Source organism: Carcharhinus amblyrhynchos, chromosome 2, assembly GCF_965287045.1.
Source record: "Carcharhinus amblyrhynchos chromosome 2, sCarAmb.v2.hapA, whole genome shotgun sequence".
NCBI lineage: Eukaryota > Metazoa > Chordata > Chondrichthyes > Carcharhiniformes > Carcharhinidae > Carcharhinus > Carcharhinus amblyrhynchos.
In genome coordinates, this window is record NC_137325.1 from 136,834,407 (window position 1) to 136,846,847 (window position 12,441).

The following is a 12,441-nucleotide window of genomic DNA, read 5'->3' on the forward strand; positions in this document are numbered from 1 at the left end:
AATTATTGCTCTTTTCATCCACTTCTGATGATTGCTATCCTCTTTTTTGTGTGTTTTCACTTGATGTTAACTGGGAAGGAAAAAAGATGTGCATTTATGTTGTGCCTTATCACATCCTCAAGATTTCCTTAAGCAGCCTCCAAATCACACATATCCCCGACTTGGAACCAAGTCACTGTGGTTTTTCATTGTTGGGGTCAAAATCTTGGAACTCCGTCCCGAAAAGCACTGTGGGTGTGCCGACACCTCATGGACTGCAAGGGCTCAAGCAGATAGCTCGCCACCGCCTTCTCAAGGGCAGACATTGGCAACTTGTCGGCAATAGAGCCATAGAAAAGTTACAGCACAGAAGGAGGCCATTCAGCCCATCTTGTCCTTGCCGGCCTGAGGACACACAGGTGCCCTTTCTAGAACATAGAACACAGAAAAACTACAGCACAAACATGCCCTTCGGCCCACAAGTTGCGCCGAACATGTCCCTACTTACTAGGCTTACCTATAACCCTCTATCTTACTAAGTCCCATGTACTTATCCAAAAGTCTCTTAAAAGACCCTATCGAATCTGCCTCTACCACCACTGCCGGCAGCCGATTCCACACACTCACCACCCTCTGAGTGAAAAACTTACTCCTGACATCTCCTCTGTACCTGCTCCCCAGCACCCTAAACTTAAGTCCTCTCGTAACGACCATTTCAACCCTGGGAAAAAGCCTCTGAGAATCCACTCGATCAATACCTCTCAACATCTTATACACCTCTGTCAGGTCACCTGTCATCCTTCGTCTCTCTAAGGAGAAAAAACTGAGCTCTCTCAACCTATCCTCAGAAGGCATGCCACCCAATCCAGGTAACATCCTTGTAGATCTCCTCTGCACCCTTTCTATGGCTTCCACATCCTTTCTGTAATGAGGCAACCAGAACTGAGCACAGTACTCCAAGTGGGGTCTGACCAGAGTTTTATAAAGCTGCAGCATTACCTCCTGACTCCCAAACTCAATTCCTCGATTGATGAAGGCCAGTACACCATATGCCTTCTTAACCACATCCTCTACCTGCAAAGATGATTTGAGCGTCCTATGAACCCAGACCCCAAGATCGTTCTGATCTTCCTCACTGCCAAGAGTCTTACCCTTAATATTATATTCCGTCATCCTATTTGACCTGCCAAAATGAATCACCACACACTTGTCTGGGTTGAAGTCCATCTGCCACTTCTCTGGCCAGTCTTGCATCCTATCTATGTCTTGTTGCAACTTCTGACATCCCTCCACACTATCCACAACACCTCCAACCTTTGTGTCATTGGCAAATTTACCAACCCACCCCTCCACTTCCTCATCCAGGTTATTTATAAAAATCACAAAGATTTAGCTCCTAATCCCTCCTTTGGATGATCTGCTCTTGAGATTCTTTTCTATGTAAAAGATGCTGTGAAAATACAAGGCTTGTTGTTTGTTCAATTTGCAATTATTTCATCTTTACGCTGATGTGTTTTTTAAACACCAGGAAAGAAGTGTGTAAGAGTCAGACTGAGAGTTACCATGTTCAGGCAGCATGTAAAGTGAGAAATGACAAAAGAAGATATCTGACGAGAACGTTCGAGAAGAGAGTATTTAGTTTACAGCCACTTGAGCAATCGTACTCACGTGATCACTGCTCAGAACCAGTGTAGCGCGAACGCACTGTGAGGCCAGGGATCTGTTGTACTTTGGTATGTTTTAGTGTACCTTCAGGGCAGGGGTCTTGGAGATGTCTGTCCAAAGATCTGTATGTAAGTAAAGGTTACACTAGTTCCGCCCTGATGATTGTCAGCAGGATAGTTGTGTGTTTTGACATCTGTTGGTACCTAATAGAGTAACACGGTGCAAGAAATTCAAGATATCTGAAAGTAATTTAAGTTGTTTTCGCACTGAAATAAGCTACAGCTACTGGCTCGTTCAATTGACTGATACCGGGATTTACCAAAGCTGGCAGGTTCTCTGTAAGGTTACAGCTGGCTGATTGAGGAACTCTCCAGCATGTGTCTGAGTACTATATTACAGTAGCTTTTGGTGGGGGGGGGTTGGGGGAAGGTGTTTTGGAGTGTTGGTGTTTCAGGGGCTATTGTGTAAAAACACCTCATAGCTTGCTTTGATTGTAAAATTATTCTTGTTTTCAAATCCCCCATGCCCTTACCCCTTCCGCATCTCTGTAATCTCCTCCAATCCTACTACTGTCTGAGACCTCTGCAGTTCTCCAATTCTGCTCTCATGCCCATCCTTGATTTTTGTCAATCCATAACTGCTGGGCATGCTTCCTTCTACATAGATCCCATTGTTCCTGAAATCTCTCCCTAAGCCTCTCTTAACGCCTTTCCCTCTCTCTTCCCCCTTTAAGACACTCCTTGAAATCCTCCTCTTTGACCAAGCTTTTTGTCACCTGTTGTAAAAATTCCTTACCTGATTTTTTTTCCCCTGATAAGTGCCTGGAGATCTATCGATACAATAGCAGGCATTGTTCAGTTGTAGCAATCTTGCTTCTATGTCAGAAGTCTACAGGCTCAAGTAGCACTCCAGCAACTTGAGCACTAAACTCAAAGCTGACAGTCCCAGTATCATAACGAGGGACTGCTACACTGTCGAAGGAGGCATTTTGGCATTTACAGATGTAGGGTGTAAAAGATCCCATGGCAAGCATAACAGGGGAGCTATCGCCAGTGTCCAGACCATCAGACTAAAAACGAACTATCTGATCATTATCACACTACCCTGTGCAAGTTTGGTGTTCTGAAACTGATTACCACATTTTCCTATAGTATAACAGTGGCTACACTTCAAAAAGTTCTTCATTGGTTGCAAAACACTTTGAGAAATCCTGCATTTATGAAAGGCACTATATAAACATAAGCCCTTCTGTTTGAAAAAAAGGTATATAAATGTAAATTGTTGTTGTTCAATCAGTAAACTAATTCAGTTTTAGGTTACAAATGCATGTTTGACAACTTTGGTCAATGATTTACCACTGGGGCTCTCAACTGTAGTAAATATTTAATTGTTAAAGATATGACAGTGTCAATGGCACCTTGATCATAAAATACCCTCATTGAGGATTTGGAGTAGAGTATCAGTGGAGTTTTGGTACAGGCGGTACAATGTTGGAGGGCTTGGGAGAGTGCAATTTTATTTCCTTGCCCTTGTCATATCTTTTTCCTTTTCTAATTCCTTCTTCATGTCTGGCATTGCTTTACTCAAACAGGAGTTAACTGGTCTTTTATTCTCTGCATAGACTGCACATTCTGATCTGACTCAATGGGAAGAGTTCCCCTTTATATCATAGAGAAATGTCGCAAAGTCCTTCGCAAAATATTTTGTTTTCATTAGCTGCAGTTGAAGGGTGATGTCGGGAGGGGCTGCATAAAAGTTTCTTCCGATGGAAATCAAGAAAGAAAGTCAACCTCCTGTGTTGACCTGTTCAAATTAATTCTGAGGAAGGGGATTCAGTGTGTTTGGTGCAAACTAAAAACACTAGGATAGTAGACTGTGCCTATTATTTATAAAAAATCAATTTGTTGGGGAGTGTTTTAGGAGTCAGCTTCAAAGTGAATTGGGGAGAATGTTAGCTTTTTCAGCTTTGTGCAAGATTGAGCTGGGAGCTGTTTCAGAATGAAGTAGGATTGTTTTACTTGGTATTCTAGCTGTTAGAAAACTGGTTCTTTCTACCATGTTATAGGAAAGACATTGATAAATTGGGACGAGTGCAAAGAAGATTTACGAGGATGCAGCCTGGACAAGTGGACCTGAGTTATAAGGAGCGGTTGACCAGGCTGGAGCTTTATTCCTTGGAACGTAGGAGAATGAGGGGTGACCTTATTGTCGTGTATAAAATCATGAAGAGTATTGAAAGGATGAATGGACCTAAGGCAGGAATTTACGGCCCAGCTCTTCTGAAACTGTAAAATCCCGCCTGAGGTCAACTGACCTTCCCATTGTTCACCCCTCGCCCGCTATGATTCCTGTGGCAGGAAGGGCAGTAAAGTTCCAGCCATGGTCTTTTCCCAGGAAAGGGGAATTGAAAACTAGAGGGCATTAGTTTAAGGTGAGAGATTTAAAAGGGACCTGAGGGGCAACTTCTTCATTCAAAGGGTGGTGCGTGTATGGAATGAGCTGCCAGACAAAGTGGTGAGGTAGGTTCAATAGCAACATTTAAAAAGCATTTGGGTAAGTACATGGATGGGGAAGATTCCAGGTATATGGGCCAAACACGGGCAGTTGAGAGAAGCTGGGAGAGCAACTTTGGTTGGCATGGACCAGTTGAGCCGAAGAGCCTGTTTCTGTACTGTATTGCCCTATGGCTCTATGCCAAGGAACAAAAGAGCTTGTGTACAATTTATTACAGGTTTGCTTTTGTTTTTGTTCAACTTTGAGATGTTCTTTTCACAGCTTTTGTGCCATCTGTATTTAGTCTCTGTTCATTCTGCAGTGTTAATTTGCTGCACCAAATGACTTTTCCTTTGTGTTTGTGACTTTGTGTATTCACTCATGAATACAGTTCTCTGCAATTATTCATTGTAGCTCATGTAGTAATGCGTTTGAATGTACATTATAGCTTCGTAAACAGTAACGGGGGATTGAATTATGCTCCTAGAAGGGCATTAAAAACGACAAACCATGTAAAGTACTTACTTGAGAGCTGATCATTATCCTCTCTTCTGATGTTCAATTGCTGTTTGGAGTAATTTCCGATATATTCTGCTGCTTATTATAAAATCTTAGCCGTCACTAAGAGTGATTGTACAGCAGGCTTTAAAGGTATAACTGTCGTTATAAAATAAAACACAGGTTTGGAAGTTTTATGACCAGGGATGGGGTGGAACCAACAACATTCTGAGCTGGGGCTGTTTTCCCTAGCAAGGCGTGAGGTTTTTAGGACAATAGAGGAATTTGATAAGACGGGATAGAGAAGATATTTCCAAGTGTGGGGAGACTAGCAGGTAGGAATCATAAATGTAAGACAGTCACTCATAGGGGTTTCAGGAGAAATTTCTTTACCCAGAGAGTGGTTAGAATAAACATCAGCATTGACCAGTTAGGCCAAATGGCCTGTTTTTGTATTGTAATTTGACAAAGTAATTGGTTATTGGTATCACAGGGTGTCAGGAAGCACTGTCATGTGATTTACATAGTTTTTTTAAATAGTTGAATTGTGTCTTAATTTGTATTACTTGTGGAGAAAAAAATAAACTTTTTTTAATGATGATTTCCCTTTGCATTTGTTGCAATAACTCTATTCTCTTCTCTTCCCCTCCATAGCCTCGGGACTCTCTACTCCCTCCACACCAGTACAATCTACCAAGCCAGCCTTCCCCCTGGAATTGTACAAACAGGAACCTGAGCGCTTGGATGCACGATCCCGTTCCTACTCTTCACCGCCCGACACAGGGCAACGGTTCTCTGTTCCGGTGGCCCCACCACCGCCTGTTGTGGCAGCCAAGCCACTGGTACCCCAGACCAGCTCCAATGCTACCTCGAAACCTGTAAGTATGAAATAGCTGGCTTTGTTCCTTTGTGTGTCCTTTCACAGCAGACTCCAAACAACAAAGCCTGCGCATGTCGATGGAGAGTGTTCAGAATTGTAACCCTCGCAGTAATAATGTGTCCCCTTTCACTCTGACAGACACCCAGCAAGTGAATGCGAGTGGACGAGTCCAAGTGTGAAAGTGAACGGATGAGTTAATTAGTTAGTGGCAGTCAGCACGTTGTTCTAAGTGAGTGGCAGTGAATGTGTGTGAAGATCTGAGAATGTAAGTGTGAATGTTTATGAGTAAATGTATGGCCGGGATTCTCTGAAAAAAAAGTGTTGAATTCGTGGGAAAACTGGAGTAAATCATGCTGGTTTTTCAGTGGGAGTTCAGACTAGAATCTCCCACACTCTGTGCAATGCAGAGGCCACCACCGTGAATATCATTAGATTTCAGGGGGTGGGACCTATTCTCGCCCGGGAGGCTGAAACCAGCAGGACTCTGCGCAAGCACCGTGGTCCTGAACTGTCAGCCTCCCGTTTGCTGGCCAACTCCATTAAGGTCAGCCCGGGACCCCACCAAACCACCCCCACGGCCCGATCACGGACCCCCGACCATTCCTGGGCCAGCCCCCAAACCACACCCTACCCCAGATTGTCCAATCTCCAGCACACCACCCCCCCATCTCCAATCCGACCTCACCCTCCCCGGCAAACCCCTTCACCCACCCACCCCCCCCCCAGGAGACAGATACCCCCTCCAGCTGGCCATTGCACCTCTCAGCCTGCCCCGATGGTTGGCCTCAGTCCAGACTGGATACCAATGTCGAGTGGCAGCGGGATCTCCACCCTTCTGGCATGGCTCATTCCTGATGGGCGGTGCCAATGTGCCCCCTGGGTATGGGCACTTTGCCCCTTGGGCAGTGCCAGGGGGCACAGGCTGGCATTTCCAAGGTGCCAATGCCCAGGGGACACTACCACCCCTGTCACCCGACCTCTTGTGGAACCCCGAATGCCGCCCCCCCCCCCCTTCACTTCAGCAACATCATCCCACTATTTTGTTCTCTGAGCGTTTGAGTTGCATTCCCTTCCAGACCTAGCGACTGCCTTAAGTATAAAGCTAATTTTTTAAACATTGCCTTATGTATCAGTTGCGCTACTATTATCACAGTACACGTATATGTGTGTGTGTGTAGTTGGTGGCATATTGGTTACAGCTGAGCTATAAGTGAAGTAACATGAGTCTTCATTTATACAACTGGGGGGTTCTATCAGTTCAGATTCGAGATGGCAAAAAGATTGCTGATAGCCTTCCCTTTCTATCCGAAGGTCTGTTCCCTCATTTGTTTCTTCAGTTGCTCCTACCCCATGAGGGCAGATCTCAGTGCATCTGTCACCTGTGTGCAGATTCTTGACTAGGAAAACCCTGGTTCCCAGCCCTGACCCCATCATCAATCCCTCATTCTAACAAGTCTCACAACAGCAGGTTGAAGTCCAACAGGTTTATTTGGTAGCACGAGCTTTTGGACTGTTGCCCCTTCATCAGGTGACTCTCTCGATGAAGGAGCCGCGCTCTGAAAGCTCATGCTACCAAATAAACCTGTTGGACTCTAACCTGGTGTTGTGAGACTTCTTACTGTGCCCACCCAAGTCCAACGCTGGCAATCTCCACATCAGTCCTCCATTGCCACAAGACTTGGCAAATGAACACTGGTAGAAGCCAGCATATGACTATTTAACATGGGGAGCTTGGGCATCATCATTGTCTTGACAGGTCAGTGGCCAGATTTTGGTAACAAATCAGACCACCCTGACTCTACACCTTGCTCACATCTTTGCAGCCAATGAGATGCACAGTCTACCTACACTTTGTTTGGCAACCCCCACAACCTTGCTGCCTTAGCCCTATTAAGTAACAGAACTTAGAGCAAATTGAATTTTGGGAGCTGTAATAGATGATCCTTACTATCATCCTCTTGATGCCATTTGTACAGAGTATTTCTCTTCAGGCAGTTTGAGGTGTAACCCAATGACCAACTAATGGAAATGAAACTGCTGTTTGTTTCTGAGATTGACTTGGCTTCAATTGCTAATTGCTTTACCTGAATTAGTGTACTGCTTTTTGAAAGAAGACTAGGGGTTAAATGTTAGTTAATACCTTGAATCGTATTCATAGCAGAAGGATTATCCACATTGTGAATGATCATGCCAAAGAGTGACTGAGCAAGCATCAACAATGATCACATTCATTTCTGAAGTAAGTCTTAGCACAACATCCAGAAGAGTTAAGATTCAAATCACTGTACTCCCAGCAGGAACCCAGAAACACCAGCAGCATGCAGTAGTTTGTAGGGGAATGACTTGTGTACTGACTTTTCAGCCCTGGATTCGGATCCGATCCAGACTGATGGAACATGAGCCTCCTCCTTCTGGAGGAGAATGGTACTAACAATCATGTGGGCCCATCTCAGGGTGTTGACTGGCAGACTCTTTACAGGGCTTTGAGTTCATCATTAACATTTCAATTATCCTCACTGAGAATGATCTCAAACAATGTCTTTTACAATATGTAGAAGGGAGGGCCAGCTGAGACTGTACATTCAGCCATGTTGGCACATATGGACAGTACTGATAGCGCCCTTTAGGCCCTCCATTTTTTTACCTTGACTGACTGTTCCCACCACTGCCCCATCACACCCAGGGCACCAGATGCTTCCCACCTCCATGCCCCTGACCCTACTCTACATCTCCCCCCCCACAGCTGCACATCATCACCGACTCACCACCCCATCACACGCCCCCCCCGCCCACATCATCATCGATCCATTGGTTGCCATTCTGCACAATTCACAACTGTACTAAGCCAACTGTTGCACATCACCTTTAAATAAACATGTCCTACAGAATGGCAACTACAACACTGAACACTAAAATAAACACTCAACTTAATATAAGGTAGGTCCATTCAAAAGTCCGATGACACTGGGGAAGAAACCGTTCTTGAGTCGGATGGTACGTGATCTCAGACTTCTGTATCATTTTCCTGATGTGACAACACAGAAACATACTGTTCATCCCAATAGGGTTGATGTCACTGTTTAAGCTCTTCCATATGGACCTCCTCCAACCACCTTTCCATCTCCCTCTATCACAAGAACTAGGAGGAGTAGGCCATCTGGCCCCTCACGCCTGCTCCGCCATTCAATGAAATTATGGCTGATCTTTTCTCCACTTACCCGCCCACTCACCATAACCCTTAATTCCTTTACTGTTCAAAAACCCTTGCCTCAATTGCTTCCTTAATTATGCTGGCTGCTTTTCCAAGGCAGCAGGAAGTGTAGACAGAGTCAGTGGATGGGAGGTTGGTTTGCATGATGGCCAGGGCTACATTCACATTGGCTATGTCATCAGTGCAGTCTCGATGGGCCGAATTACCTTCTTCTGCACTGTAGGGATTCTCCAATCCTACAGCATCACTGATGAGGGAATTTTTCTTAGACTTGATGAGTCAATCATTCATGCCACGAGATATTTCCTTGAACTGGGTAGAAGGGCAGTGTTGCATCATTTTCAATTGAAAGGGTTCCAGGCCTTTCCCAATGCTCAGCCGTGCAGAGTACAAACGCCAGGAAGTGCGATATTTCATTCCTCACCACTCCCTCCACCCCCGTCGCGTTGTCACCCTTTGTTGATTGCTCCATTTGTTCACTCGAGCGGTGAGAAGAAACAGGAAGCTGTGCCAGCAGCTAAGCTAAAAACAGTTCACGTAAAGGGCAGGGCTGGCACTTGAGCTTTGTGATTTTGTACTTAATTGTGAAGTGATCTGGAGCTTGACCTTATAAATCAATCACTATCTATGGAGAGGGCCTGGGGGTTGGTGGTGAAACAAGCCTTTTAATTCCTGACACTGGAGCTGAAACTCTGTTATCTCAGTGGAGTAATCTCTGGCACATTTTGCCATTATTGTTATCGCTGAATGTATAGTTCAGCACGTGATTAAATATTTTTGCTCAATTACCTTCATGCCGTATTACAAAAAAATGTGATTGATGCACCTTATCTAAACACAAACAGTTTTTTTCCCCCTCTGGTATTCTTCAAGTCTCTGATTCAACAAGATGTTCTATGATGGAATCCTGCAATGCGGTTGTGTATTTGTATTTAAACAGCTTAGTTTACCCCTAAAGAAACCTGCGGTAGGGCTGAAAGAATCTTCAAATTGGCTTGTGTCAGCAGCCAGAGAGGCAGGAAGAAAGATGTGCTGGTTAGGTGCATTGGCTATGCGAAATTCTCCCTCAGTGTACCTGAACAGGTGCCAGAGCACGGCAACCAGGGGATTTTCACAGTAACTTCATTGCAGTGTTAATGTAAGCCTACTTGTGACACTAATAAATAAACTTAAAAACTTAAACTTATTTATATCGCGCCTTTCAGAACCCCATGAAACCATTGTCAATTGTCGTAAAAAACCCACCTAGCTCACTAACATGGAGGAAATCTGCCATCCTTACCTGATCTGGCCTACATGTGACTCTAGCCCCACAGCAATGTGGTCGACTCTTAAATGCCCTCTGACATGGCCTAGCAGTCCATTCAGTTCGAGGGCAGTTAGGGATGGGCAATAAATGCTGGCCCTGCCAGCGATGTCCACACCCCCAGAGCAAAAAAAAACACAGGCTGTGCTTTGTAGCCAGTGAAATACATTCTAAGCGTAGTCACTGTTGTGCTGTAGAAGCATGACAGCTTATTTGTGCACAGAAAGTTCCCACGAATACAAAGTGATAATGACCAGACAAAATGTGCTTTTTCTTATTTGTTCGGGAGATGTGGCTGAGCTAGCATTTATTTCCCATCCCTAATTGCCCGTGAGTTGAGTGGCCTGCTAGCCCATTTCAGAGGGCACTTAAGAGTCAACCACATTGCCGTGGGTCTAGGTTCACATGTTAGCCAGACTGGGCAAGGATGGCAGATTTACTTCACATTAGTGAACCAGATGGGTTTTTAAGACAATCACCAATGGTTTCATAGTCCTTTTAATTCCAGATTTTTACTGAATTCAAGTTTCACCATCTGCTATGCATTATCCTGGGCCTCTGGATTTCTAGTCCAGTGACAATACCACTGCCTCTGCTGTTAGTTGAGGGATAAATATTGGCCAGCACAACTGGTTTTCTCCAAAATAGCGCCTGGGAATCTTTCACATCCAGCTGAAGAGGGAGGGCAGGGCCTCAGTTTAAAGTCTCACTGGAAAGATGAAACCTGTAGCAATGCAGCAATCCTTCATCTGTGGATTGGAAGTATCACTCTAAATTATGTGCTGAAGGCTCCAAAGTAAAGTTTATTTACTAGTGTCACAAGTAGGCTTATGTTAACATGGCAACGAAATTACTTTGAAAATCCTTAGTTGCCACACTTTGGCACCTTTTTGGGTACACTGAGGGAGAATTTAGCATGGCTAATGCACCTAACCAGCACATCTTTCGGACTGTGGGAGGAAACCAGAGCACCCAGAGGAAACCCATGCAGACACGGGGAGAACGTGCAGACTCCTCACAGACAGTGACCCAAGCCAGGAATTGAACCTGGGTGCTTGGTGCTGTTAGATAGCAGTGCTAACCACTGTGCCACTGGCTCTAGAGCGGGGGCAGAAAATTGATGACGCATGTGGGAATTTTTTTTCTATTTGGGGAACAGATTTTGTGGACTCGAGTCACAGATGGACCGGCTGACCTATAAACGTTGGATTAAAAGGTGACTTTGCTGATCCTCTGCACGCTGTGCACTTCTGTATGCATGCTGAGTATCAAATGGATAAACAAGTTTGCTGCGTTCAACTTCAGTTCTCCCTGATTTGAACGACACATTCATTGTGAAGTATATCTACAGAGAAATCAACTTGCAAATATTATGTAACCATGTGTCATGGCACTTCATACTGAGAATTTCCTTTGATGTTCTGATCTGTGAGCTTATTACAGGAATCTACTGTACCAATAAAGGGTTTGGAGATTTAGCTTAAAGCATGAAGCCTACTTTATGCATCCAAAATGATACAACACACTTTCTGTATTCTGTATTATTAAGCGTATGGACTATTTAAATCACTGCTGGTATGAAAAATGAGGTCAAATTTAGTTTTATTAGCTGTTTAAAGAATGCTGGCTTCACCTGTTAATTTCCATCAAGACAGTTGTAAACCTTCAGGCAAACTATTGTGTTTACAGACTAAACGATAGATCAGAATAAACACTGTCGTTTTGTCCCCAGGGACTGGGAGTCTTCCCGGACGCGTTGAAAAGCCTTCTCTTTGTGTGATGGCATTTTTAGATACTTTAACTGGTTTGTGTGAAGTGACATAATAATTTACACAACTGGAAAGTGATGTGATTTGCTAACCACTAAACAGTAGAGAGTTGTACTTGCTTTCAGGAGTAAGGAATGTCAGTATGATTCATGGCGGTGTGAATGATGGTTCACCTGTTATTACCATACCAACAACACCAGAGGCACAGAAAGTCAGCAATAGGATACTCAGAACATTTTTAAAAAATTTCGCCTTGGGCCATTAAGGCTTTCCATCCTTCGTGTACTCTCCAACATCCTCGCACTTGAGATTCATACATATTACAGCAGCTAAATTGCTATTATGTCCCAGCAGACTCATGCACATCAATCTAAGATAGGCCTGCCAATCCATAAAAGAAAAGCAGATGTTTTGAAATGAAATAGAAACTAGAAGCAGGAGTAGGCCATTTGGACTTTGAGCCTGCTCCACCATTCATTTTGAGTATGATTGATCATCAAAATCAGTATCCTGATCCTCACTCTCTCTCCCCCCCCCCCCCCCCCCCCCCCATATCCTTGATTCCTTCTTGAAATCATCACAACATTTTTGCCTCAAATAAAATCCAATGTGTAGATGTGGGACATGTAGGCAATCTCTT

General features: G+C 44.3%; 1 protein-coding gene across 6 annotated transcripts in view; it reads left to right on the plus strand.

The window, feature by feature from the left end:
* The window catches only part of prkag2a (protein kinase, AMP-activated, gamma 2 non-catalytic subunit a), a 448,776-nt gene that overhangs the window by 317,028 nt on the left and 119,307 nt on the right, over nucleotides 1-12,441 (plus strand). For 4 of the 6 annotated variants that reach the window (XM_080213148.1, XM_080213139.1, XM_080213129.1 and 1 more), the window contains one exon: nucleotides 5,290-5,513. In XM_080213148.1, the coding sequence (XP_080069274.1) occupies nucleotides 5,290-5,513 (224 nt within the window). Of the gene's footprint in view, nucleotides 1-1,753; nucleotides 1,773-5,289; nucleotides 5,514-6,151; nucleotides 6,214-12,441 lie in introns of those variants that run through there. The other 2 variants (XM_080213171.1, XM_080213162.1) reach the window with 2 other exon arrangements.